The sequence below is a fragment of the Scyliorhinus canicula genome, chromosome 20, assembly GCF_902713615.1.
Source record: "Scyliorhinus canicula chromosome 20, sScyCan1.1, whole genome shotgun sequence".
NCBI lineage: Eukaryota > Metazoa > Chordata > Chondrichthyes > Carcharhiniformes > Scyliorhinidae > Scyliorhinus > Scyliorhinus canicula.
In genome coordinates, this window is record NC_052165.1 from 652,971 (window position 1) to 679,207 (window position 26,237).

At 46.4% G+C, this 26,237-nt stretch overlaps 1 protein-coding gene across 2 annotated transcripts; it reads right to left on the reverse strand.

Moving 5' to 3' along the window:
* wash1 (WAS protein family homolog 1) lies at positions 1-24,547 on the reverse strand. Of its 2 annotated transcripts, none has more exons than XM_038780441.1 (11): positions 24,487-24,547; positions 22,513-22,674; positions 20,800-20,911; positions 17,540-17,686; positions 13,531-13,670; positions 11,030-11,165; positions 10,008-10,212; positions 8,918-9,076; positions 4,105-4,266; positions 2,609-2,677; positions 1-1,892 (listed from the first exon to the last, which is right to left on the reverse strand). In XM_038780441.1, exons 2-11 carry the CDS (start codon positions 22,650-22,652, stop codon positions 1,729-1,731), a joined length of 1,434 nt encoding a protein of 477 aa, XP_038636369.1. In that variant the 5' UTR covers positions 22,653-22,674; positions 24,487-24,547; the 3' UTR covers positions 1-1,728. The 2 variants fall into 2 exon arrangements, with proteins under 2 accessions (XP_038636369.1, XP_038636370.1); XM_038780442.1 differs by having other exon boundaries at positions 24,454-24,544.
* Positions 24,548-26,237: the final 1,690 nt, after the last annotated feature.

Here is a 26,237-nt window from a genome sequence, read left to right on the forward strand (position 1 = left end):
GAAAGTAGTAAAGCTTTTTTATTTAGATTTACATTTTTACAACGTGCAGAGCACAATTTTGACTGTTGTCCATGTTACTGATCAGCTTCCTGGTAAAGTGCAATCAATTTAATAAATGTGCAATGAGGGAATTACAATGTAGATTGGGCAAATATATGAAGTGACTCCATGGAGCTCTGGAAATACAGTGGCAGATGTGATCATGACAGGAGGACAGTATTTCTGCGCAAGGAGCTTAGCAGGAATTTATCAAGATATGTTTAACCACAATGAATGTTTACAGGACAATCTATAATTGCAAACCATACTTTAATAAAATGGTAGGATGTGTACATCCCAATCTGATGAGCTATGCAAAAATGTACCATGTTTAAAAGCTTCTTTGCCATTTTCACGTCCGAGCTCTCTCCAAAAGTTGGACACATTTAATTTTTGGGTTGATGTCGCTCATTGAATAATTTCAAAAACTCAGCGGGAATTTTCTCATGAGAAATGGCACATGGCGGGAGACAAACGGCAATCATTCTCCCAAATGGTCAATCTGTTCATAGGAATGCTCGAAGTACAGTAGCAATGCAGCAATTAATTTTCCTCACTGCACACAATCTGCCAACCAACCTTTACAATACAGTGACTAATTTGAAAATGCCCTGTTTATACAGAAAGTGCAACTCAAGGAAAGCACTTTGCCAACACTCAACGCAAATTTGATCGTTCTTTGATAGCACTTTATGTGATATTTCACAATTTGTTCGAACAATACCTCGTCAGGCTTACCTTCCAATTTAACTGGCGATTCACACAGCAGACGCTTGAGTGTCACTGTTATACTTCAAACCAGCACAAGCATGGGGCTGTGTGGATACCATGTTATTTCCAAATTATTGATAACAGCCATTTATATTTCAAACCTTGCCTCTTGCAGTTAACAAGCAGTCTAAACCTTCACTGTAAGTTCTATATTATAAAGCTAAGCTTTGCTTATTGTAATTTTAAACTTCAATGTTTCAGCATTTTGTGAAACTCTAACGTTTGTGGAAATCTGGGTTAATATTCAATTGCTCGTCAAAGCAATGCCGAGTGCCCTAGCATCAGTGTGAAACAAACTGGCTTCTTTCCTCACTCATTCTAGCTATGGATAGGAAATGTGGCCATTCTCACCTGCTTTCTGAGACTGGTCAAGCAGCACAGGTGGAAATCTGGACATATATTGGCCATCCAGCCACAGGTATGTTTGCACAGAGGAGCTGAAAATTTCACAGCCTTTTAAACAAGATTATAAAAGGAAACATTAGAGAAAAATGCTGCTTTAACAAATAGCCACTTTCATTGCTTTTATGATCAGGCAGAGTTTCTGCTCAAACCACACATTCTGGACATCAGTCTTTGTGTTACTGCTGAGGCCACTTAAGGAACATAAAATAATGTTATGATGGAAATTCTACTGCTTAATTGTTGAGGACTTTTGTTAGCTATAAATTTATTTATGTAGCTAAACAGGATTCCAGGAAGATGAAAAGCGCTGGTGATTGTGTTTACAGGGACTGAGCTGTTCGATTCCCATCACAAACCAATTGGGCAGAAAGAGCCACAGACACACACCTCTCCCCTTTTTGTTCAGAGTCCTAAGTTTCAGCTGATGGACAGACGTAACAACTGGATGAAAAGTTAAAGATTTCACAGGAAACAGATACTTGCAGACATCTTCGCCAAATCAGGCAGCAAATCTCACGCGTCCCACTCATCCTCATCTTCAGCGGTTTGCTGCTGTGGAGGGGGGAGGGGCGGAATGGCATCAGACATTCGAGCAAAAGCACCACTTGGTACAGGAACATCGGCAGCTCCTCCACCACTGCCACCTTCACCTTGTTGAGGGCCTTTCCCTGAGATACCTGTAAAATCAGACGTACAAGTTTTAATGTAGTCAATTATACAGAATTATAGCAGGTATGCCAACACATGCTATTATATTTTCTAAGTAGTACAAGTTACAGGACACCAATCTGTACATAGTTTCAGCATTGTGCTGTCAGCTACAGCAAAATAAAGTCGCTTTGCAAGAGGACCATGTGAAGTGAATTTTAGATCATTCTCAAACCAGTTCAATTGAGTTTGCAGCATAAACCTGCTCACAAGTTGGTACTAAACGTTTTTAATTTCACAAGAAGGGGCACTGAAATGTTGAGTCCAGAAATGTTGTTACTATAGTCAACGCCAGGGCACATTATTAGGACAAGGCAGAGCATACTTAATCCTTTATTAAAATAAATTCTGTATGTAAGGTGTAAAAAAGAAAAGTAACAGTGAGTAAAGATGTTGGACAAGATTCTCCGTCCGTGGGATCCTCAATTTCACCGGCAGCGCACTCGCGCCTGTGGATTTCCCGATGGTGTGGGGGCAGCTACAATGGGAAATCCCATTGGCCGGCTGCCAGGACGGAGGACCCCGCTTCCAGCAGGGCGCGCCGTGTCAGAAAACAGGCTTGGCATGACGGAGAATCCTGCCCATAATCTGTCAATCTTTTACATAATGTCACTCATGATTTGCCATCAAGTGACCCTACAATCACTGTTCAATTGTAAAGCTGTGACAACACTGGCTTTCGCACCTTTTCTCCTCATTGCAAGCTTGTTGAAAAGGTCAGACATCAGATCCCCACCTCCTTTCATTGTTGCACCTAGAAGACATGAAACAGGTCAAGATCAGCACGGTGGCTACTTCCTCCCCTGCCCACACAAGATAGCTTTAATAGCCTCATGGCACTAGGAAAGAGTACATTTTACAGGTATCCAATCAAAATGTTCACACACATTTCCATTAACAAACTAACAGAACAAGGGAGGAAAATAAAAAACTCATCATGTGGGACAATTCTGTCATTCAGATTCTCAACAAATGATGCTGTTTTGCAGCCATCAGCCTCTAGAACATAGAGAAATACAGCACAGAACAGGCCCTTCGGCCCACGATGTTGTGCTGAACTTTTGTCCTAGGTTAATCATAGATCATAGAATTTTGGACACTAAGGGCAATTTATCATGGCCAATCCACCCAACCTGCACATCTTTGGACTGTGGGAGGAAACCGGAGCACCCGGAGGAAACCCACGCGCACACGGGGAGGATGTGCAGACTCCACACAGACAGTGACCCGAGCCGAAATCGAACCTGGGACCCTGGAGCTGTGAAGCAATTGTGCTATCCACAATGCTACCGTGGTGCCCTTAAAAACAAATTAATCTACACTCCATTATTCTACCATAATCCATGTACCTATCCAATAGCCGCTTGAAGGTCCCTAACGTTTCCGATTCAACTACTTCCACAGGCAGTGCATTCCATGCCCCCACTACTCTCTGGGTAAAGAACCTACCTCTGACATCCCCCCTATATCTTCCACCATTTACCTTAAATTTATGTCCCCTTATAATGGTTTGTTCCACCCGGGGAAAAAGTCTCTGACTGTCTACTCTATCTATTCCCCTGATCATCTTATAAACCTCTATCAAGTCGCCCCTCACTCTTCTCCGTTCTAATGAGAAAAGGCCTAGCACCCTCAACCTTTCCTCGTATGACCTACTCTCCATTCCAGGCAACATCCTGGTAAATCTCCTTTGCACCTTTTCCAAAGCTTCCACATCCTTCCTAAAATGAGGTGACCAGAACTGTGAGACAAAAACTTCCAAACATGCAATAAAAACAGAAAACATTGGAAATATTCAGCAAGTCAGACAGCTTCAGTGGAGAAACAAAAACAGAGTTAAGGTTTCAGATTGTTGATCTTTCTTCAGAGTTGCGAGTGCTAGCAAACTATTTTACTTTAATTTCCCAAAGTGGCAGCAGGGATTGGCATCAGCTCAGTATTCCTGAAGTTTGGGAGTGTTGGCAAACTCCCTCCCTCGGGTCACGGTTTAACTAAAGATGACACAAAAGATTCCTTTGAAGGCCAACATTTGGGAAAAAGTGAAAATGTGAATGTTCAAGACATTGAAAAGTTTCTATAATCCTGTTGAAAAGTAACATAGTTTTCTCCACCTTGTGAAGCACCATCATTTAATCCTGGTCAATTATCCGAAACAAAAAGGATGTTACATTAAAAAAATACCTTGTTCCTGTTCTTTCTGCTTTTTCTTTTCCATTTTAATGGCCTTTGCGTTGCGCAGTTTGGCTTTCCCGATTCCACCAGCCTGGCGGATTGATTCCAGTAGACTGGCTCTTCCATTGGAGGGCTGCACAACCTCCTGAGGTGCTCCCTGAACAGTGCCATCTTCGGAAAAGGACAATAAGTGAATGAAGTACAAGTTAATGAAGGAGCTTTTCACAATTACAGTCCTTCCTGTTGGGTAAACACTTGCAAGGGAAAATATGAAGCACGGTAGCACAGTGGTTAGCATTGCTGCCTCACAGCTCCAGGGACCCGGGTTCGATTCCCAGCTTGGGTCACTGTCTGTGTGGCGTCTGCCCATGTCTCCCCATGTCTGCGTGATTTTCCTCCGGGCGCTGGAGGAACATTTTATGGGAGAGACATTTTAGATAGATAGAACAGTACAGCACAGAACAGGCCCTTCGGCCCTCGATGTTGTGCCGAGCCATGATCACCCTACTCAAACCCACGCATCCACCCTATACCGTAACCCAACAACCCCCCCCCCCCCCCCCTTAACCTTACTATTAGGACACTATGGGCAATTTAGCATGGCCAATCCACCTAACCCGCACATCTTTGGACTGTGGGAGGAAACCGGAGCATCCGGAGGAAACCCACGCACACACGGGGAGGACGTGCAGACTCCGCACAGACAGTGACCCAGCCGGGAATCGAACCGGGGACCCTGGAGCTGTGAAGCATTTATGCTAACCACTATGCTACCGTGCTGCCCGTTTATGGAGATATATTATCATTTGCCATGGGCACAAAACCAGTCTTCAATGGAAGGGAACATTGGTGGATATTTACAGTCTTAGAATGACAATAGGAAGAGGCCATTTGACCCATATGTATCTGCTATTTCTACGAAAGAGCAAGTCACCTAGTGCCACTCCCCATCCTTAACGCTGTAACTCTGCAATGTTTTTACTCGTCAGATAATTATCCTTCCCATAATGGGTGGCCTATTTGCTGCTGTCCATTTCACATTCCCATTGAAATTTACTCTGCATATCTCTGAGGAACACAGCATTTCCAATCCAATGGATTACTTTTTTTGAAGCCAATTATGTGGATACTCATTCCACAAACAACACATTCCACAAACGGATACGGTAGAATAATGGTTATGTTGCTGGACAAATAATCCAGAGGCCTTGATAAATAATAAAGACAAATTCAAATCCCACCAGAGTCACTAGGAATTTTTTAATGTAATAAATTAAAATCTGGAATAAAAAGCTAGTATCTGTGATATTGGCCATTAAACTGGATTGTTGTAACAATCCATCTGGTATAGCACTGTCCTTTAGGGAAGGAACTCTGGCCTATGTAACTCCAAACCCAATAAAATGTGGTTGACATTTTTTGTTCTCTGAAATGACTCAAACTGTATTTGGGAAAGTGTGCACACAACCACCTTGGCAAGGGCAATTAGGAATAGGCAAAAAATGCAGGCTTTACGAGTAACACACATATCCTATGAATTACTTTTTTAAAAACTGGTCATGTACGGTTTTAATCTATTGTCCATCTTTTGTTGCTCTTAAGATGGTGGTCTTATAAAACAACTGCAGTTTTTGCAATGACGGTGCTCCCACAATGCTAAATTAGGAATTCCAGGGGTTTAAGTCTGACGTTAAAGGAACAGTGATCCATGACTAGTGGATAATACGTCACATGCTATGATTTGAACCACAGATAAGCAAGATCTCCCAATTTGATTGCCTGTGATTTGAGGAGTATTACAACCAGCCTCAAAATTCTTTGGTTACAGAGGAGAATAATTTTAAAAGAGGGACAGCTGAGGCTCCTATCTCCAGTTTGTTAAAATATTAATTTGTGGAGATGACTGGACAAAGTTACGATGCTTCTGGTGCGGAATAACTGTTGGCTCCTTTTAACTTCCTTTTCAAATTGCTATTCTCTTGTCAATATCAAAATGGCACTGACCAACTCCCAATACTTCCAGCTGCACAGGGGCACCAGACAAGGATGCCCACTGTCCCCGCTGCTGTTCGCACTAGCAATCGAACCGCTAGCAATCGCGCTCAGGGCAGCAAAAAATTGGAGGGGGATCCGAAGGGCAGGCAGAGAGCACAGAGTCTCACTCTATGCAGATGATCTGCTCCTCTATATCTCGGACCCACAAAGCAGCATGGACGGAATCATCGCACTCCTGAAAGAGTTTGGAGCCTTCTCGGGCTACAAACTCAACATGAGCAAAAGCGAGATCTTCCCAGTACACCCGCAAGGGGGATGGCAGCACTAAAGGGGCTGCCGTTCAAACAAGCCCGACACAAATTCCGCTACCTGGGGATCCAAATAGCCCATGACTGGAAAGGGATCCACAAATGGAACCTCACCAGCCTGACGGAGGAAGTAAAAAAGGACCTGCAAAGATGGAACACACTCCCACTCTCCCTCGTGGGGAGAGTCCAGACGATCAAAATGAACATACTGCCCAGGTTCCTCTTCCTGTTTAGATCTATTCCGATCTACATCCCCAAGGCCTTTTTCAAAGCGCTGGACAAACTTATCATGCCGTTCGTATGGGGGGAGGGGAGGGGGTAAAAATGCTAGGATCCCAAAGAAGGTCCTACAAAAAACAAAATCCAGGGGGGGCTAGCCCTCCCGAACCTACAATTCTACCACTGGGCGGCAACAGCCGAGCGAGTAAGTGGATGGATCCAGGATCCAGGAGCCAGAAGCCGAGTGGGTGCGTGCGGAGGAGGCCTCCTGCATGGGGACCTCCCTCCGGGCCCTCGCCATGGCAGCACTCCCAATCCTGGAACCAACTGCGGCAGCAATTTGGCCTGACCAAAATGTCGGACAAGGCTCCCATCTGCAACAACCATAGGTTCACACCAGCACTGACTGACGCCACCTTCAAAACGTGGAGGCAGGACGGGGGGACACTGAGTCAGGGACCTATACACGGACGACAGGATCGCAACACTGGACGAACTGACAGAGAAATTTCGGCTAGCCGGGGGTAACGAGCTACGGTACCTGCAGCTCAAAATCTTCTTACGAAAGGAGACAAGGATGTACCCACAACCGCCACAACAGACACTACTGGATGCAAGTATCCTAGAGAAAGGGAACTGTAGCGACATGTATGACCGACTGGTAGAAAGGGCCGACACCGTACTGGACGCAACAAGAAAGAAATGGGAGGATGACCTGTGGATTGAGATAGGGTGGGGACTCTGGAGCGAAGCACTGCAGAGGGTCAACTCCACCTCCACAAGGCTCAGCCTGACGCAACTAAAAGTGGCACATAGAGCCCACTTAACAAGAAACCGTATGAGTAGGTTCTTCCCGGAGGTGGAGGACAGATGTGAACGGTGCCAAAGAGGCCCGGCCAACCACGCCCACATGTTCTGGTCTTGCCCCAGATTTGTGGAGTACTGGACAGCCTTCTTCGAGGCTATGTCCAAAGTGGTGGGGGTGAGGGTGGAGCCATGCCCGATAGTGGCGGTCTTCAGGGTTTCAGACCAGCCAGATCTATTCCTGGGGAGGAGGGCGGACGCCCTTGCCTTTGCCTCCCTGATCGCCCGCCGTAGAATCCTGTTTGACTGGCGGTCAGCAGCACCGCCCAGAGCTGCAGACTGGCTGTCCGACCTCTCGGAATCTCTCCAAATGGAGAAAATCAAATTCGCCATCCGAGGGTCAGACGACGGCTTCCACAGAACGTGGGAGCCATTCATGCAACTGTTCCGGGACCTGTTTGTGGCCAACGTACAAGAGGAAGAATAGTCGTGTGGCCAAGAATCACAGCTCCAGGGACCCGGGTTCGATTCCCAGCTTGTGTCACTGTCTGTGTGGCGTCTGCACGTTCTCCCCGTGTGCGCGTAGGTTTCCTCCCACAGTCCAAAGATGTGCAGGTTAGGTGGATTGGCCATGATAAATTGCCCTTAGTGTCCAAAATGGTTAGGTTGGGTTACTGGATTATGGGGATAGGATGGAGGTGTTGGCCTCAGTGGGTGCTCTTTCCAAGGGCCAGTGCAGACTTAATGGCCTCCATCTGCACTGTGGGGATTCTATGAATTTGATTCTTATTTTTTACTATAGAGGAGGAGGACTTTAGAACAAACCAGTTTCATCGGAAATGTTGGTATTCCTTTAAGTTCATCAGACTTAAAGTCACAAAAGCAGAGAACGTATTTTGAATTTAAGGGACATCTGGACAAATACATGAATAGGATGGGAATAGAGGGATAAGGACCCCGGAAGTGCAGAAAGTTTTAGTTTAGTCGGGCAGCATGGTCGGCGCAGGCTTGGAGGGCCGAAAGGTCTGTTCCTGTGCTGTACTTTTCTTTGTTCTTTGTTTGAATTCAGTCAAGACACTTGGGCACAAACCCCTTATACTTGGTGCAGTGAATATCTCACCCAGTAATGACCTGCAGTCCCACTCGGCCCCTGCTGATGGCAGCACTGCTCTACAAGAAGCAGCATGTTAATGGCTTCTAAGCATGACTATCAGAGAAGAGAATAACAAATCATTTTTTCACGCAAAAGAAAAGTACTGCAGGTGCGGACAATCTGAAATAAAGAAAGGAAATGCTGGAAATACTCAGCAGGTAAGGTTAGTACAGAGAATTAATTCTGATAAAGGGTCAACAACAGGAAACATTAACTGTTTCTCTGCACAGATGCTGCCTGACCTGATGAGTATTTCTCGCACTTTGTATTTTAATACAACATCCACGTGTTGATTGACATATTATTTAGGCAGGGTTAAGAGTCGACACATTTACCAACAAACCTGGTGGTTGACCGTTGCCAACATTAGTTTTCAGAGGTAACTGAACTGGAGGTGGAGGAGGAGGAGGAGGTGGTGGAGGTGGAGGAACACTCACTGGCGCCAATAGTTCTGGAGGACGGTAGGCTATTGGCGGCAGGGGGAGAGAAGGATTCTGTTGATCTGAAATGCAGAACATAAAAGTACCAGACTTTGAGTAACAGCTATTCCACAACCACTATTGAAATTAGTTATCGCTTGCCAAATACATTTTACTGTAAATTGCAACAACTTGGAGATTATTGTCCCAGTAAATAAGATACATTAGGATCCTGAGCTTTTCGGCCAGTCCTGCCGGCGTAAATTATACAAGGTTTGTACCGGCAGGACCTGGCTCTGCGGGCGGCCTGTGGAGACCTCAGGGGGAGGGGGGTGTGCGTGGGGGGATCTGGCCCCACAATCGGGGCCCACCCATCTGCGAGCAGGCCTGTGCCGTGGGGACACTCTTTCCCTCCGCGCCGGCCGCTGTAAAGCTCCGCCATGGCCGGTGCGGAGAAGAAATCCACTGCGCAGGAATCACGCTAGCGGTTCTGGGATCTGGGTTCTGGAAGTCGCGCCAGCCAGCGGAGGCCCTTTGCGCCGGTTGGTGCGCGTCAATCACTCCAGCGCTGGCCTAGGAGGATTCCACACCTTCCGGGCGGCCCGACGCCGGAATGGTTCACGCCACTCTTTGGCGCTGGTACGGCCTGCCCGCCAGATAGCGGAGAATCCAGCTCCATGTACTTTGATTCATTTTTTATAATCACTAGTATAACTTCACATGTTTCATCAGGACTTTTAGATGGAATAGAAAAGCAATGATTCAATACTGCCCCTGTCTTACAACAAGACCAGCTGAATGGGGGCGATCACAATGCAGCTGAATCAAGATGGATCCAGCTGTAGAGCTACTGCCTTTCCCTGCACAGGTTCAATCCCTGTATTGGCCAAAGCAGTTCTTCGAGTCTTCTTCATTAGCAACCCGTGGACAATGAGGACGCGATATGAAGCGAGAGTGAAGAATACATTAATTCTTCAAACCACAAAGCAGTAAATGCACATCATTGTACTGTACCTGGGCCATTCGCATAAACTGGTTCTGTATTGAAACTGGGCAGTTCAGGCATGTTACTTCCTGGCACAGAGGGTGCAATGCCTGGACCCAGGTCAGCACTGTACATAAGGTCATCGGCAATGCCAGGCAGATCAGGCAGATAGGACGGGACATCGATCTCTGGGACCTGTCCCAGGTCTGGCACATAGAAATAATTTTCAGTTGTCTGAAATAACAAAGATTATGTTCAAAAGCCCATACAAAATAGCTCAAAATAAAACTCTGCAGCAATAGTGAGAAGCAGATATTGTAAGAATGGTTTCCTGTTGAGTTTCAGCTAGCTTGCAGTTAGCTTGCAAACAAAATACATCATCTGGTTCTCTGTAGGTTTGACATCAGATCAAATTTATATCCTAGAAAAGCATTTGGGATTATATTTTCCTTCCAAAATGTTAAATCCATGACCAGCTCAATGAAACAGAAAGGGCGCTTAATTGGCTTAGCTCACGTTCCAAGATTGACCAAAGGTTAGAGTTCAGTTTTCACCATTAACACCAACTGAATGTGTTCCCTCTTGTTCAAAGTACATTAAAAGTGAAAGGAAATAAATCTGCCAATTACAAGCCAACAGAGCAAAGGCAAAACTTTCAATGCAAAGCCAAGCAGCTGGATATTGACAATGTAACTGCACGTACAGCACTGGTCAGTGAGCAACATTTAACTATAAAAACGCAATGTAACTTTGTTACGCATGACTCTATGGCATATAGGCCTTGCCGAAATTAACCAGATCATTCTCACTCCCTTCTGTTAAATGAATGAGGCAATGTGTAGTTTTAATTATTGATAAAAACACATGGACATCTTTTCACGCCCAATGGGATAGTCTGCAGAGGATGGCTGGTGGAAGGTAAGTGCACAATAATCTTTAATTGGAGCTGTTCCCAAGGCACTTCCACAGTAGCATTTTGCATATCCATCATTAACCGAGCGGATGGAAGATGAGCGTCCCAGACGTCAACGATTCAACCCTCCACAATTACCTGTCTCTCTAGTTGCCCCCGCTTGGTGATTGAGAGGGGAGCATCAAATGGTTTCTCGTCTTTCTCAGTCTCCAGTGCAATGTGAATTTTTGTCACAGCTCCAGCTAATGGATCCAACAGAACATACTTCTTATACCTGCAGGATGAAAGAGTAGAACACGATCTATTCTAAAGAACAGAAAACAAAACTAAATTCCTCTAAAGCAAACTACAAATCCAGCCACAACACTTCTTTCACGATAATCTTCATAAATATACTATAAAACTAATTTTTCCAACATATGGTCTTTCCTGCTCCTATTTCTTATGTCATGATCTTCTCAGACCTTAACATTTATCATTTGCTAATAGTGTCAAAATATTGACACACGTGGCGTAGTGGTTAGCACTGGGACTGCGGCACTGAGAACCTGGGTTCGATTCCAGCCCTGGGTCACTGTCCGTGCGGAGTTTACACATTCTTCCCATGTCTGCGTAGCTCTCACCCCGACAACCCAAAGACGTGCAGGTTAGATGGATTGGCCACGCTAAATTGTCCCTTAATTGGGAAAAAATAAATTGGGTATTCCAAGATTCATACACAGATCTGCACACACACCAGAAATGTTCTTTTCCTGAATAAACGGCAGGGTGTTCATGGAATCATAGAATCCCGACAGTGCAGAAGGAGGCCATTTGGCCAAGCGAGTCTGCACTGACCTTCTGAAAGAGCCCCCTACCTAGGCCCACTTCCCACCCTATCCCCAGGACCCAGTAACCCCACCTAACCTTTTCTAACTAAGGGACAATTTAGCATGGCCAATCCACCTAACCTGCAAATCTTTGGACTGTGGGAGGAAACTGGATCACCTGGAGGAAATCCACGCAGAAATCCACGCAGACACGGGGAGCACGTGGAAACTCCACGCAATCAGTCATCCGAGGCTGGAATTAGACCCGGATTCCTGGCGCTGTGAGGCAGCAGTGCTAATCACTGTGCCAACGTGCCGTTCTGCAATTGCTGCTACAAGTCAATGTTTAATTGTTTTCGATGAATGTCACCTATGAATGTTATGAACAACATGAACAATGGCAGTTAGTATGTTGATGTAAAACCAACACATGGAACAAATATACAATACGAACAAAGGTTTATAAGAGATAGGATGTATAATCATCTAGAAAGGAATAATTTAATTAGGGATAGTCAACACGGTTTTGTGAAGGGTAGGTCGTGCCTCACAAACCTTATTGAGTTCTTTGGGAAGGTGACCAAACAGGTGGACGAGGGTAGAGCAGTTGATGTGGTGTATATGTATTTCAGTAAAGCGTTTGATAAGGTTCCCCATGGTAGGCTATTGCAGAAAATACGGAGGCTGGGGATTCAGGGTGATTTAGCGGTTTGGATCAGAAATTGGCTCGCTGTAAGACAGAGGGTGGTGGTTGATGGGAAATGTTCAGCCTGGAGTTCAATTACTAGTGGTGTACCACAAGGATCTGTTTTGGGGCCACTGCTGTTTGTCATTTTTATAAATGACCTGGAGGAGGGCGTAGAAGGATGGGTGAGTAAATTTGCAGATGACACTAAAGTCGGTGGAGTTGTGGACAGTGCAGAAGGATGTTGCAGGTTACAGAGGGACATAGATAAGCTGCAGAGCTGGGCTGAGAGGTGGCAAATGGAGTTTAATGCAGAAAAGTGTGAGGTGATTCATTTTGGAATGAGTAACAGGAATACAGAGTACTGGGCTAATGGTAAGATTCTTGGTAGTGTGGATGAGCAGAGAGATCTCGGTGTCCACGTACATAGATCCCTGAAAATTGCCACCCAGGTTGAGAGGGTTGTTAAGAAGGCGTACGGTGCGTTAGCTTTTATTGGTAGAGGGATTGAATTTCAGAGCCATGAGGTCATGTTGCAGCTGTACAAAACTCTGGTGCGGCAGCGTTTGGAGTATTGCGTGCAGTTCTGGTCGCCGCATTATAGGAAGGATATGGAAGCATTGGAAAGGGTGCAGTGGAGATTTACCAGGATGTTGCCTGGTGTGGAGGGAAGATCTTATGAGGAAAGGTTGAGGAACGATCTTATGAAGAAAGTTTGAGGGACTTAACCTTCTCTCTAAGGAAAACAGCCTTAAGAGGTGACTTAATTGAGGCATACAAGATGATCAGAGGATTAGATAGAGTGGACAGTGAGAGCCTTTTTCCTCGGATGGTGATGGCTAGCACGAGGGAACATAGCTTTAAATTGAGGGAGATAGATATAGGACAGATGTCAGAGGTAGGTTCTTTACTAGAGAGTAGTACGGGCGTGGAATGCCCTGCCTGCAACAGTAGTGGACTCGCCAACATTAAAGAGCATTTAAATGGTCATTGGATAAACAGGTGGATGATAAGGGAATAGTGTAGATGGGCTTTAGAGGGGTTTCACAGGTCGGTGCAACATCGAGGGTCGAAGGGCCTGTACTGCGCTGTAATGTTCTATATAAAATGATTCCCGTTCGCTTAATCAGGTAAACGACACCTACGGGTTCTCAGTGGTGTTGAAAAGGAGCAGAGAACTGATGGAGGTGGTATTTCGAGGAAGGCTTCCCAAACCTTCCTCTGTCTCATTCTCCTCTCGCGATTTAATATTCAAACACACGTGATAATAATCCTTTGTCTTGTCCTGAAGGCAAATAAAAAGTATCTATTAGTTCAGTCTGCAAACTCAGCCTGAAATGTTTGCTGTAATGAGATTGGCATCCAGATGTTTATCTTACTTTTTACCACTCTCTCTGTCTGTTAGCTTTGACAAAGAGTTATCGGACTCTAAGCGTTAGCTCTTTTCTCTCCCTACAGATGCTGCCAGACTTGCTGAGATTTTCCAACATTTTCCCTTTTGTTTATCTTACTTGATTGATGAGACAGATGCCTAATGTCTGAGAAGGAGGTCCATGAGCAACGTTCCCGGCCTTTCATGGGGAGTCATCCCAATGAATTTCAGCATAAGAACATAAGAACTAGGAGCAGGAGTAGGCCATCTGGCCCCTCGAGCCTGCTCCGCCATTCAATTAGATCATGGCTGATCTTTTGTGGACTCAGCTCCACTTTCCGGCCCGAACACCATAACCCTTAAACTTGTGCGGAGGAAATCAAGAGTACAGCCCATGCACCTGACCTTCATCTTGCAGTTCAGTGAACACTGGACAGTGATCAGCAACTTCACTAAATATTTCTCCTTCTAGCTCTAACTCATCAAGACTTCACTGACATGCAGCTGAGATGAGATATATGTTGGAAATAATAGTCTCGACAGTATTAAAACAAACATCTCAAAAATATAGTACTGGAGTTAGTGATTGACACAGAGACCAATCAAGAATAGGTGATTGATTCTAGGGGAATTCGGCCGGTTTTCGGTGTACAAATTGAATAGTGGCAAAAGCGAGGTCTTTGCGATTCAGGCGAGGGGGCAGGAGAGGAGATTGGGGGAGATGCCGTTCAAAGTGGTGGGAGGGAGCTTTCGGTATTTGGGTATCCAGGTGGCGCGGGAATGGGAGCAGCTATACACGCTGAACTTGGCTCGGTTAGTGGAGCAGATTAAGGAGGACATTCGAAAGTGGGATATGCTCCCGTTGTTACTAGCGGGGAGGGTGCAGATGGTAAAGATGACGGTCCTCCCAAGGATTTTGTTTGTATTTCAGTGCCTGCCTATTTTTATCCCAAAGAATTGGTTTTTTTTAAAAAAGGGTGAACACGGTTATCTCTGGGTTCGTATGGGCAGTTAAAATTCTGCAGGTAAAGAAGCTGCTGCTGGAGCGGGGTCGAGAGAGGGGGCGGGGAGCTGGCCCTACCGAATTTTAGGAACTACTATTGGGCGGCGAACAGAGCAATGATCAGGAAGTAGGTAGTGGGGGAGGAGTGAGTGTGGGAGCGGGTGGAGGTGGCATCATGTAGGAGCACAAGTTTAAGGGCACTGGTAATGGCACCTCTGCTGTTCTCGCCAGCTCAGTACTCCACAAGCCCGGTGGTGGTGGCGGCTTTGAGGGTGTTGGGACAGTGGCGGAAGCATATGGGGGTGGAGGGAGAGTTGGTGAAGACACCCATTTGTGGAAATCCCCGGTTTGCACCGGGGGGCTGAATGGGGGGGGGGGGGGGGGGGGGTTTGGGAGGTGGCAGCGAGTTGGGATTGAGCGGTTAGGAGACCTGTTTATTGATGGCAGATTTCCCTGCTGGAGGATTTGGAGGAGGTATTTGAGCTGCCCGGAGGGAATGGGTTCTGGTACCTGTAGGTGAGGGACTTTGCACGGAGGCAGGTTTCGACCTTTCTGCTCCTACCACCCCAAGGGATACAGGACAAGGTAGTGTCGAAAACAAGTGGGGGAGGGGAAGGTCTCGGAAATTTATAAAATGCTCATGGAATGGGAGGGAGCCCCGATAGGGGAGGTGAAGTGAAAATGGGAGGAAGAGTTGGGCAAGGAGTTAGAGGCAGGACTGTGGGAGGATGCCTCGAGTAGGGTTAACGTGTCCTCGTCATGTGCCAGGCTCAGCCTGATACAATTCACCGTGGTCCACCACAGGGCGCATATGATTGTGGCCCATATGAGCAGGTTCTTTGAAGGGATGGAAGATAGGTGTGGCGATGTGCGGAAGGGCCCGCAAATCATGTCCACATGTTTTGGGCATGTCCGAGGCTGAGGGGATTTTGGCCGGGATTTGCCGATTTCATGACCACGGTACTGAAGTTACGGGTGGTTCCGAGTCTAGAGGTGACGGTGTTTGGTGTGTCAGAAGACCCGGGAGGCCAGGGGGTGAGAGAGGCTGATGTGTTGGCCTTTGCCTCCCTGGTAGCCCGGAGACGGATCTTATTGGTGTGGAGGGACTTGGAGCCCCTGGAATCAGGGGTATAGGTCAGTAACATGGCCGGGTTTCTCAGGCTTCAGAAGGTCAAGAGTGTCGCATCAGGATTCGCCCGGAGGCGGCAGCCGTTTATCGACTTCTTTGGGGAAAATTAAGCTATCAGCAGATACAAAAGGGGGGGGGGGGGGTAAAGGGAGGGGGTTAGTTGAGGCAGGAACAGTTAGTGGGAGAGGGGGACTGGGGATCTGTGTATGTAAGCCACTTTGGCTGGGTGTGGTGGGGGTTATTTACTTTGTTGTTTTTCCTCTTGAAAGTTGGTGTTAAAAATTTATAAATGCCTTAATAAAAATATTTTTAAAAAAAGAATCGGTGATTGAAGGAATGTGGAGAAACAGAATGTAGGAAAGAGAATGGAGGGACAGATGGGCACAGGTGATTAGGACTATTGCTTATGTACAAGGAAAAAATGAGCAACCACTCCCTGTGGTCTGTGCATGTACTTACTGTATATTCAAAATATAAAGTGATGGAATGTGCTCTTCACACTACTGTACTACTATACACAAGGTGACCATATGTGGACCAGTGGGGAGGCGATGGCGGAGTGGTATTGTCACTGGTCTAGTAATCCAGAGACCCAGCGTCTGGTGTCCCAGGTTCCAATCCCACCAGGGCAGGTGGTGGAATTTAAATTCAATAAAAATCTGGAATTAAAGTCTAATGATGACCATGAAAAATGGTTGATTGTTGTAAAAACCCATCTGGTTCACTAATGTCCGTTAGGGAAGGAAATCTGCCGTCCTTACCTGGTCTGGCCTACATGTGACTCCAGACCCACAGCAATGTGATTGATTCAGTTCAAAGGCAATTAGGGATGGGCAACAAATGCTGGCCAAGCGACACCCACATCCCAAAAACAAATAAAAAAACCTGCTGTCCTTTCTGTTCAGGAAGAGTGCAAAACACATTTTTCCAGAACAAGATTCCGTTTAAGGAATAAAGTAGAAGCCAGATGTGTATTGCTCCTGTACTTGGTGAGGGAAAGGAGTGGAACTCCAGTGTAAAGATCGTTCTGAAAGACTCTGAAGACAAAATCTAGCTGGGAGAATTGCAGAATGAATTGCATACTGTTTTGTTAGTTTCCTAGTCTGATTCACCTTAACACTGTAAATAAGTAATCCACTGTGTAAACAGATTGATACGCGTAGTGTATTAATCAGAACCATTGATTTTTCTAGTTCTTTCACGTTTATCTGCACAGCTTTTTATATTTAAACAGCAAGTAACAAGAATCATCGGCATGGCACAAAAATGGAGGAGCAAATTGCTAGCTTATATTTTGTTTCATTAAAATGTCACAATTGACAAGAGTGTTGCTGTGGATTATGACACACACGGTAGCACAGTGGTTAGCCCAGTTGTTTCATAGCGCCAGGGACCCGGGTTCGATTCCCACTTACTGTGTGGAGTCTGCACGTTCACCCCGTGCCTGCGTGGGTTTCCTCCGGGTGCTCCGGTTTCCTCCCACAAGACCCAAAAGACGTGCTGTTAGGTGAATTGGACATTCTGAATTCTCCCTCCGTGGACCCGAATAGGTATCGGAATGTGGCGACTAGGGGATTTTCACAGTAACTTCATTGCAGTGTTAATGTTAGCTTATGTGTGACACTAATAAAGATTATTATTATTATATACCTGCACAGCCTTGTCATCCAGTGGCTTCAGCTTGCTGTGAATCTTGTAGCGTGGACGTTTCTGTAAAGCAGGGTCATCTACCTCAGTGAAAATGGAAACATAATCCTGAAGTCTATCAGGTGCAGGGTACTTTGCACTGGAAAATACCTGCAGAGCACAATAGAACAAGAGGCACATGAAACCTATTATTAGGTTAGTATTAACAAGGTAATGTCAAAGAGCCTCATTTCCACATTGACTAAGGTGACTTTACAGTTGTGCACCCAGCCATCCTGAAGACACACACTCACCATTTCACCACAACTGTGACCTAAAACTGGATGCACAAAGGACCATAAAATGTAAACCACACCTGGCACTTAATGGTCTTGCGTGCTGAAGATGTACTTAGGATTTCACTTATCAGAAAGAGTTGACCGTTTAACTTCCCTCGGGCATTTTCCACCATTTGTGGCTGACGTGACTTAGTTCCATTCCCCTATTTCCTAATTTCCCCGAATATGTTTGGTTAACACATTTACCAATCTTAGATTTGAAATGAATTGATCCAGCATCAGTTGCCATTTATGGAAGATGTATGGGGAAAGGTGGATATAGAGTTACATCACAGATCAGTCATATTTTGCATGTGTTTCCTAATTTCACTCCTGAAAATCTGGCTGGAATTTTTAGCCCGTGTTCCCTAGTCCTAGATTCCCCAGCCAGCTGAAATAGTATCCATCCACCCATAACTTTGCCTTCTAAATTACAGGAACTAGCTCTTAGCGATCAAGTATCATTCTGGTAAATCCCTCCAAGGCCATATATCCTTCCTAAGGTGTGGTCCCCAGAACTGTTTATGGGACTCCAGTTGTTATTTAGCCAGTTTTGTTTGGCTGGAAAACGACTCTCCCTTGTATTATAGATCTCTAGATATTGTGATGACTGGGACACTTTAGGAATATTGGATTCTAAGTATTGGGCAATTTAATGGTTAAAAGCCTGGGGTTAGAGCGTGTTTGACTGCAGTGGTCATGTTCATTTAAAAATCATTTTGTTTTGTAGGGCCTGGGTGCTTTTAGCAGCCAGAAGGTGAAATTGACAAAGGCATGTGTTTTTCAGTCTGGGCTGACGGACTGTGGTTTTAATGTGCTTTGCAGCCTGCAGAGGTCATTTGTTTTTCAGCTTGGAGAGATGAGGTCATTGCTGGGAGGAGACAAGGAATGCAGAGAGACATTTTGAACAGCTTTAGAGAATCAGTTTTTTGGAGAAAACTTTGCAGAGAAGAGTTGAATTCTGATCTGCCTGATGCTGGGTCCATAATTCTCCCACTAGTAAGAGATTGAAATCTGCATATTTATTTTCTTGCTGTCTAATAGGAAACTGAGTAGTAGCATTTAAGGGGTAATTGTAAGCTGTTCGTTTCAGGTGTGAAGTTAAAAAATGTAATATCTTGTTCATAATAAAATTTTGTTTGAAAAACAACCACACCCTATTTTTTTATGCAATTACTCCATTCTTTCCACAGTTTTACAAATAAACGAAGACATTGGCGTTTTGGTCCTGATTCCTAAACACTGTAGGGTCTGGTCTAGGATTGTAATAAAATAAAAACTAACATTCCATTAGCCGTTTTTGCTAGTTATGGGCAAATTCTAAACATTTTAACGATTTATGCATTGGACCTTCAAGTCTTTTTGGACTTCTAATGTTTTTCACCATTTAAAAAGTACTCTGATCTTTTTGTAGGTCCAAAATTGGTGACCTCACAATTATTATTTCTTACTGCCATTAATTTCTTCATTAATGTTAATTTGCTTATGCTAATTTTGGGAAGATTCATTTCAGATTCAATATCAGTACATTGGGTTTCCCCCCCAAAAATGATCTTGTCCTCAAATGATACTAATACTTCTAGATTTGGGTAATGTCCTTATAAATAAATACGGGTGCAAAATTAATAAGCTCATTGTAATATTAACAAAATTGCCAGTCTACAAGAGCTCTTAATCACTCTTTTTCCTAAAATACCCTGAAATGTTTGTGCTGCTTTTGGTAGCCCTTGCAAGTTTAATTTCACTCTGCATTTGTGTAGCTCCCACCAGCGGTTTTGTCACTCTTTGCAACTCTTTATAATCTTTCCATTTGCCAAATCACGAATAACTTCTTTTTTAGTTTTATGCTGTCCCTTACCACTAGCGCGTTCATTACTTTTTTTGACAAATAGAGCTTTTGACCCTCAACTTAATTATTTTAATTAATTACATTATTTCTTGGACACCTACTGATCTCTTTACCCATTCACACATTTACCAGTTTATAGTGAACACTCTCGGTCTCATCCCATTACCCAAATCTAGAAATATTAGTACCATATTCGCATTTCTCCTGGTCAAACACAACACAAAAATCAAACGTGCTATGGCCTCTCTTAGATAAATGTTCATGTAGCATTAGGCTGCTCGCTAAATCTGGCTCATTGCCCAATATCAAATCTAATATTACATCCCCCAGTGTTAGTCCCAAGATATGTTGTTGCAAAAGGCTATCCTGAAGTCTGACTCTCACCAATTTCTAAAGTTCCCACTCTTTTCCTAGTTGCCTTGGTTAACATTGTGATCTAGTTATGTTTGTGCCTTAGTTCTAACGATTGTCTACTGGTGTCATTTTGCAATCCCTTTTATTCCACTGGATAAAAACATGGCAGAGGAAGATATACTACACAGAAAAAAAAACGTGCTCACATTCATACATTTAATTTACAATAGGTTTGATGCTCCTTATCGTACTGTGATATTTGAGTACCATGGTGTAAATCATCATCTTATAAGACAGTTGGCTGTCACTGCATTGATATTTGAGGTGAATACTATCATGGAGATAATGAAGCGGACAACTGACCCCACCTAGATGCTATGACAGCAATCATTTCAGATTCTAACACCATTCACAATTACACCTCAGAGAGTAACAAAGGAAATAAAACGGAATTATGATTAATTGGAAGATCTTTCTAAATTGTTTGTGTTGTTACAGACAAACTGTCAAGGAGATTTAGTGTACAAAAGGTTCGTTTTTGACCAAAATGTGAAAAATTCCTCAGAGGAAACTGGAAGTGCAATTCGTTAGCATTTGGCATTGAAAAAGTCACATCATTAACTTCAAATTGTGCAAAGAGGGACAGCAACACAATGTTTTTCTGAATTGACAATTCTCTATTCCATGCAGAAATGCAGTTCAGAATTGAACACAAATGAAAACCCGGGAAAATTAGCCCTTACTTTCGTGGCTTTTTTGCTGCCTTTGATGGTCTTGATCTTAGCTTGTGCCAAATTGATCCGGTCGTTGATGGACTGCAAGCGAGTTTGGTTCTTCGCCACGTTCTGAGAAACCCTGAAACAAGGCATCCTGGTGTTAAGATTTATTCTAAATGATGAAACACCAGCATAAAAATATATTTGCCACTACTCAGTTAGGATGTATGGAATTAAGCGGAGGATAGAAACAGGGGTCATAATTGGTTAGAAGGGAAGAAACAGAGCAAGGCTCAGGGTTACAAGTGTTTGTAAGTGGTGAGCAGGCTTTCCACAGGGGTTAGTTCTGGGGGCCATTCTGTACGTTAACAATTTGAAGGACAGAGTGGAATTGGTAAATGGTACAAAAATAGACGGTATTATTTGAAGACCAAAGAAGAGACTACAACAGCACATTGAAGTTGTAAAGAGATGAGAGAATGAACTAAAACAAAGTTACACTTGGAGCGGATGCAGGCTTGATGCAGTGATGGTTCAGCAAGATAGGAGGAAATGATGGAGGTGGGGAGCGATATTGTTACATCCGAGTTACACTATCATACAGGTTCTGGGCAATGTACTCGAGCATTTAAAGGGCACTGCAGGAAATCCCACACTAATTCACTACTCTCATTCAATCCTCCTCTGTGCTTCCATTATCTCCAAATTGAATTTGACATCCTCTTGCTGGCCTCCTGAACACCATTTTTCATAACCTAAAATGAAACCATACTTTGCCATGAACTTATATTTCCCACTGACATCAACTTGTATGTGCTTCCCCAACACAACCAATTCATTAATCGCCATTCACTATGGCCTTACCCCTCCCTCTCTCAGAGATTTGGATTGAGAACGATAATCATTGCAATCCACCCAGGTAATCTCAGTATCAACAGACAAATCCCAATCATTTCAGTTACAACCCTCAATAACATTTTCTCCCTCTTCTCATCCTGATAAAATCAGGCTCCACTGCTGCTTTTGGCACATTCTGCACCCTTTGCACAGGTACATCTAAACTAATCTCTGTCCCTCTCTCTGGAACTCCTTCCATAAAGCCATCTTACTTTCTACTTCTTTCTTGGCTTTTAAAAGTCTCCTCAAACCCATCATTTTGGTTACTTCCTCTTTTACTGTTTGCTATTCATTCCCCCGCTATGACATGCCGCAAGACATTTTATTTTATAAAAGGCACTATATTGAGTGCATGTTATTTAATGTGAAGACTATACTAATAACTTTCCCTTTCAAAGTATTCTACTTCCTTTTGAAATAGAAAAGCCCACACAAACTAGCAAGTGAAAACAGTTGGTGGAATTCTCTTTGTTAACTTGTTCTTGCAAGTGACACAAACACAGTACCCAGCACCTCAAAAAACACAAATAATCCCGTCAGTAAAGTAACCCCATTGTTCAGTAACACACATTGAGTAAACCTGGGTAAACAATACCCACAACAAAAACAGAAAATACTGGAAAATCCCAGCAGGTCTGACAGCATCTGTGGAGAGAGAAGGGAGCTAACGTTTTGACTCTTTGTCAAAGCCATCCAGACTCAAAATGTTAGCTCCCTTTTTTCTCCACAGATGCTGTCAGAGCTGCTGAGATTGTCCAGTATTTTCTGGTTTTGTTTCAGATTCCAGCATCAGCAGTAATTTGCTTTTATTTACTCAATATTGATGTTATTTATGGTTCATACCTGGTGAAAACATCAGTGGAGATTTTCTGGAGATACTGAAGGACATCGCTGATCTGGTGAATGGCTTCCTCACGTCGCAGGTCTGGCTGGATGATTGGAATACTGTACACCTGTCCTTCAGTGAAGTATTTCGGCATCATTTCAATTTGATGTTGGAGAAAACTAGAATAAAGAAAAGGCAACGGTAATCAAGTTTATGGGCAGCATGGTAGCATTGTGGATAGCACAATCGCTTCACAGCTCCAGGGTCCCAGGTTCGATTCCGGCTTGGGTCACTGTCTGTGCGGAGTCTGCACATCCTCCCAGTGTGTGCGTGGGTTTCCTCCGGTTTCCTCCCACAGTCCAAAGATGTGCGGGTTAGGTGGTTTGGCCATGCTAAATTGCCCTTAGTGTCCAAAATTGCCCTTAGTGTTAGGTGGGGTTACTGAGTTATGGGGATAAGGTGGGGGTGTTGACCTTAGGTAGGGGGTAGGGTGCTCTTTCCAAGAGCCGGTGCAGATTCGATGGGCCAAATGGCCTCCTTCTGCACTGTAAATTCTATCTATGTAAAAAGTTAATCCTCAGGAATCACAATTGCAGTTTTCTGATTGCCAACAGTAATTGTGATTCATGTTCCACACTGGATGGGCGGGAGTCTCCAATAATGGGACTATGTCCCCATGCCAGCGCGAAAAGCGGCGACAACCACTCCAGTGTCTACGGTCCCCGATAATGGGGAATGCTCCCTTTCCTAGGGAGCTAGGTCGGTGGCGTAGTGGTCCCCGCAGCTCCAGCCGGCGCGGAACGGCCAGTGGTAGTTTGCGCATGTGTGCTACAGCTGTCGTGATTCCCCACATGTGCGGGAGTTCCCTTCTCTGCGCCGGCCCCCAGGGGTTTCAACGGCCCCTGACCACCTGAGAATCGGGAAGCTGGTGTCAAATCGCGCCCACCCCCTGGGGATTCTCCGACCTCCCAGCTGATGTGTTCCACACTGGATGGGCAGTACTGCAGCAGTAGTTAGCACTGTTGCTTGACAGATCCAGGGTTCCCAGGTTCAATTCCCGGCTTCGGTCACTGTCTGTTCGGAGTCTGCACGTTCCCCCCGTGTCTGCGTGGGTTTCCTCCGGGCGCTTCGGTTTCCTCCCACAGTCCTGAAAGACGTGCTGTTAGGTGAATTGGACATTCTAAATTCTCCCTCTTGTGTACCCGAACAGGCTCGGGGGGGGGGGGGGGGGGGTGGGTGGGTGGGTGTGCTGGCACTCCGGGGGGGGGGGGGGGGAGGTGGCGCTCCGGGGGGGGATGCACTCGGGGGGGGGTGCTCCGGGGGGGGGGGGGGGACACTCCGGGGGGGGGGGGGGGGACGCTCCGGGGGGGGGGGGGGGGGAGCACTCCGGGGGGGGGGCTCCGGGGGGGGGGGGGGGGGACGCTCCGGGGGGGGGGGGGTGCGCACTCGGGGGGGGGGGGGGCGGGGGCGCTCCCGGGGGGGGCGCTCCCGGGGGGGGGCGCTCCGGGGGGGGGGGGGCGCACTGCGGGAGGGGGGCACTCCGATGGGGGGGCAGGGGCGCTCGGGGGGGGGGGGCACTCCGATGGGGGGGCGGGGGCACTCCGGGGGGGCGGGGGCGCTCGGGGGGGGGGGCGCACTCGGGGGGGGGGGGCGCGCTCGGGGGGGGGGCGCTCGGGGGGGGGGGGGCGCGCGGGGGGGGGGGGGCGCTCGGGGGGGGGGGCGCTCGGGGGGGGGGGGGCGCTCGGGGGGGGGGGGCGCTCGGGGGGGGGGGGGGCTGAGCAGCCAATGGGAGTTTGGAGGAAGTCCGGAGGCTTCAGGCCCACCGGCCCCACTGCGCAGCTGCAGCCGGACTCCCGCCGCCAGTCCGATGGCGCCATTCACCGGCTCCCCGACCCCGGCCTCGCTCCCGCTCACTGCCCGGCCACCCTGCTCCCACCCTGGGCCCCGGCCCCACTCACCCCGGGGCCCCGCTCCGGCCGCCACAGCCTCACCTCAGAAAACCAACCCGCGCTCCCGCATCATCCTGCGCTCGGCCCCGCCCACCGGACACCGTCCCCGCCCACCGGCCCCGCCCACCGGACACCGTCCCCGGACACCGGCCCCCGGCCCCGCCCACCGGCCCCCGCCCACCGGACACCGTCCCCGGACACCGGTCCCGCCCACCATTACAAGCCCCGCCCCCAGGTAGTAATAATAACAATAATAATATCTTCCTCTTCCCTTTTCCTGAGTTTTCTGCCCAAAGGCAGGTCTGATCCACGATGCAGCAATTCCCACTGTGTGCATGTCATGATATGCAAACATGCAGCTTCTGAACACATAGAATAGAAAACAACTAATGAGCAGTCAGTACACTCAGGGGTGGTATCTCACTATAAAAGGGATGAGGTGCTCACACACGCCTCTCCACGGACCAACATCTACCGAGTGAGACAGGATGTATCCTCAGCATCACACCCCAGCACGTGGCTTAGAGCAAGGCTGTTTTTTACTCAAAACTGCATCAAGTGGAGCTTGTGTTATTCCAAATTACATAACACAACATGGTACCAGGCGAGGGGTTCAATCTAGTTAGTTCAACTCAGCAAGATCCATGATGACCAGCAAATGTATACCGGCCCAAAGGAAAAGATTCAGGCTCCTCACCAGCTCAGGACCTCCGGCAATCTCAATGCCAACTGGCGGACATTCAAGCAGAAATTTCAGCTTTACGTGGTGCATCTGATGCAAGGAAGATATCTCTTTTCCTCACCACAACGAGCGATCACATAAGAACATAAGAACTAGCAGCAGGAGTAGGCCATCTGGCCCCTCGAGCCTGCTCCGCCATTCAATGAGATCATGGCTGATCTTTTGTGGACTCAGCTCCACTTTCCGGCCCCGAACACCATAACCCTTAATCCCTTTATTCTTCAAAAAACTATCTATCTTTACCTTAAAAACATGTAATGAAGGAGCCTCAACTGCTTCACTGGGCAAGGAATCACGCCTGGGAAATATTCAGCTCCTTTCACTTCGTCGAAGACCAGGGCAAGACAAAGTTTCAGACCATCCTGGACAAATTTGACAGCCACTGTGAGGTGGACACCAACAAAATCTTGGAGCACTACATATTCAAGCAGCGATTGCAAGTTAAAGATGAATCCTTCACTTCATATTTAACTAACCTTAGACTACTAGCGCAATCCTGCAACTTCGGTGATATCACTGACTCCATGATCATAGACCAAATTGTTTTTGGAGTTCACTCTGATGCTCTCAGAGAGCAGTTACTGAAGATCAAGCATATGACCCTGCCAGTCACGATTGAAACATGCACAGTGCATGCGCACGCTAAAAATTGCTATTCCCAGTACAAAACGGCAGAAAATGATAGACTAGCCTCCCACGAGGCGGAGAGTGTGCAGGCCATCTCCCGGATGCAGCACCTCAACATTGATGCGCGCTCTTCCCGGGGCCCGATGCATGCGCAATGCGAACAGGATAACAAAGCGGCCGAAACCCGCACTGCGGAGGTGCAGATGTCTGAGAACCGCACTGCACATGTGCAACGACGCACGGAGCATCAGTGCGCCGACATCATGAATTGTTCGAACTGTGGCACCGCCCATTTAAAGAAACACTGCCCTGCAAGAGGCAGACGCTGTTTAAACTGTGGGAAGCCAAGCCACTACGCAGCCCTGTGCAGATCTGCCCCACCAGTCAGGCTTCCATTCTGCCTATCAAGGCGCCGTCGTCCCCT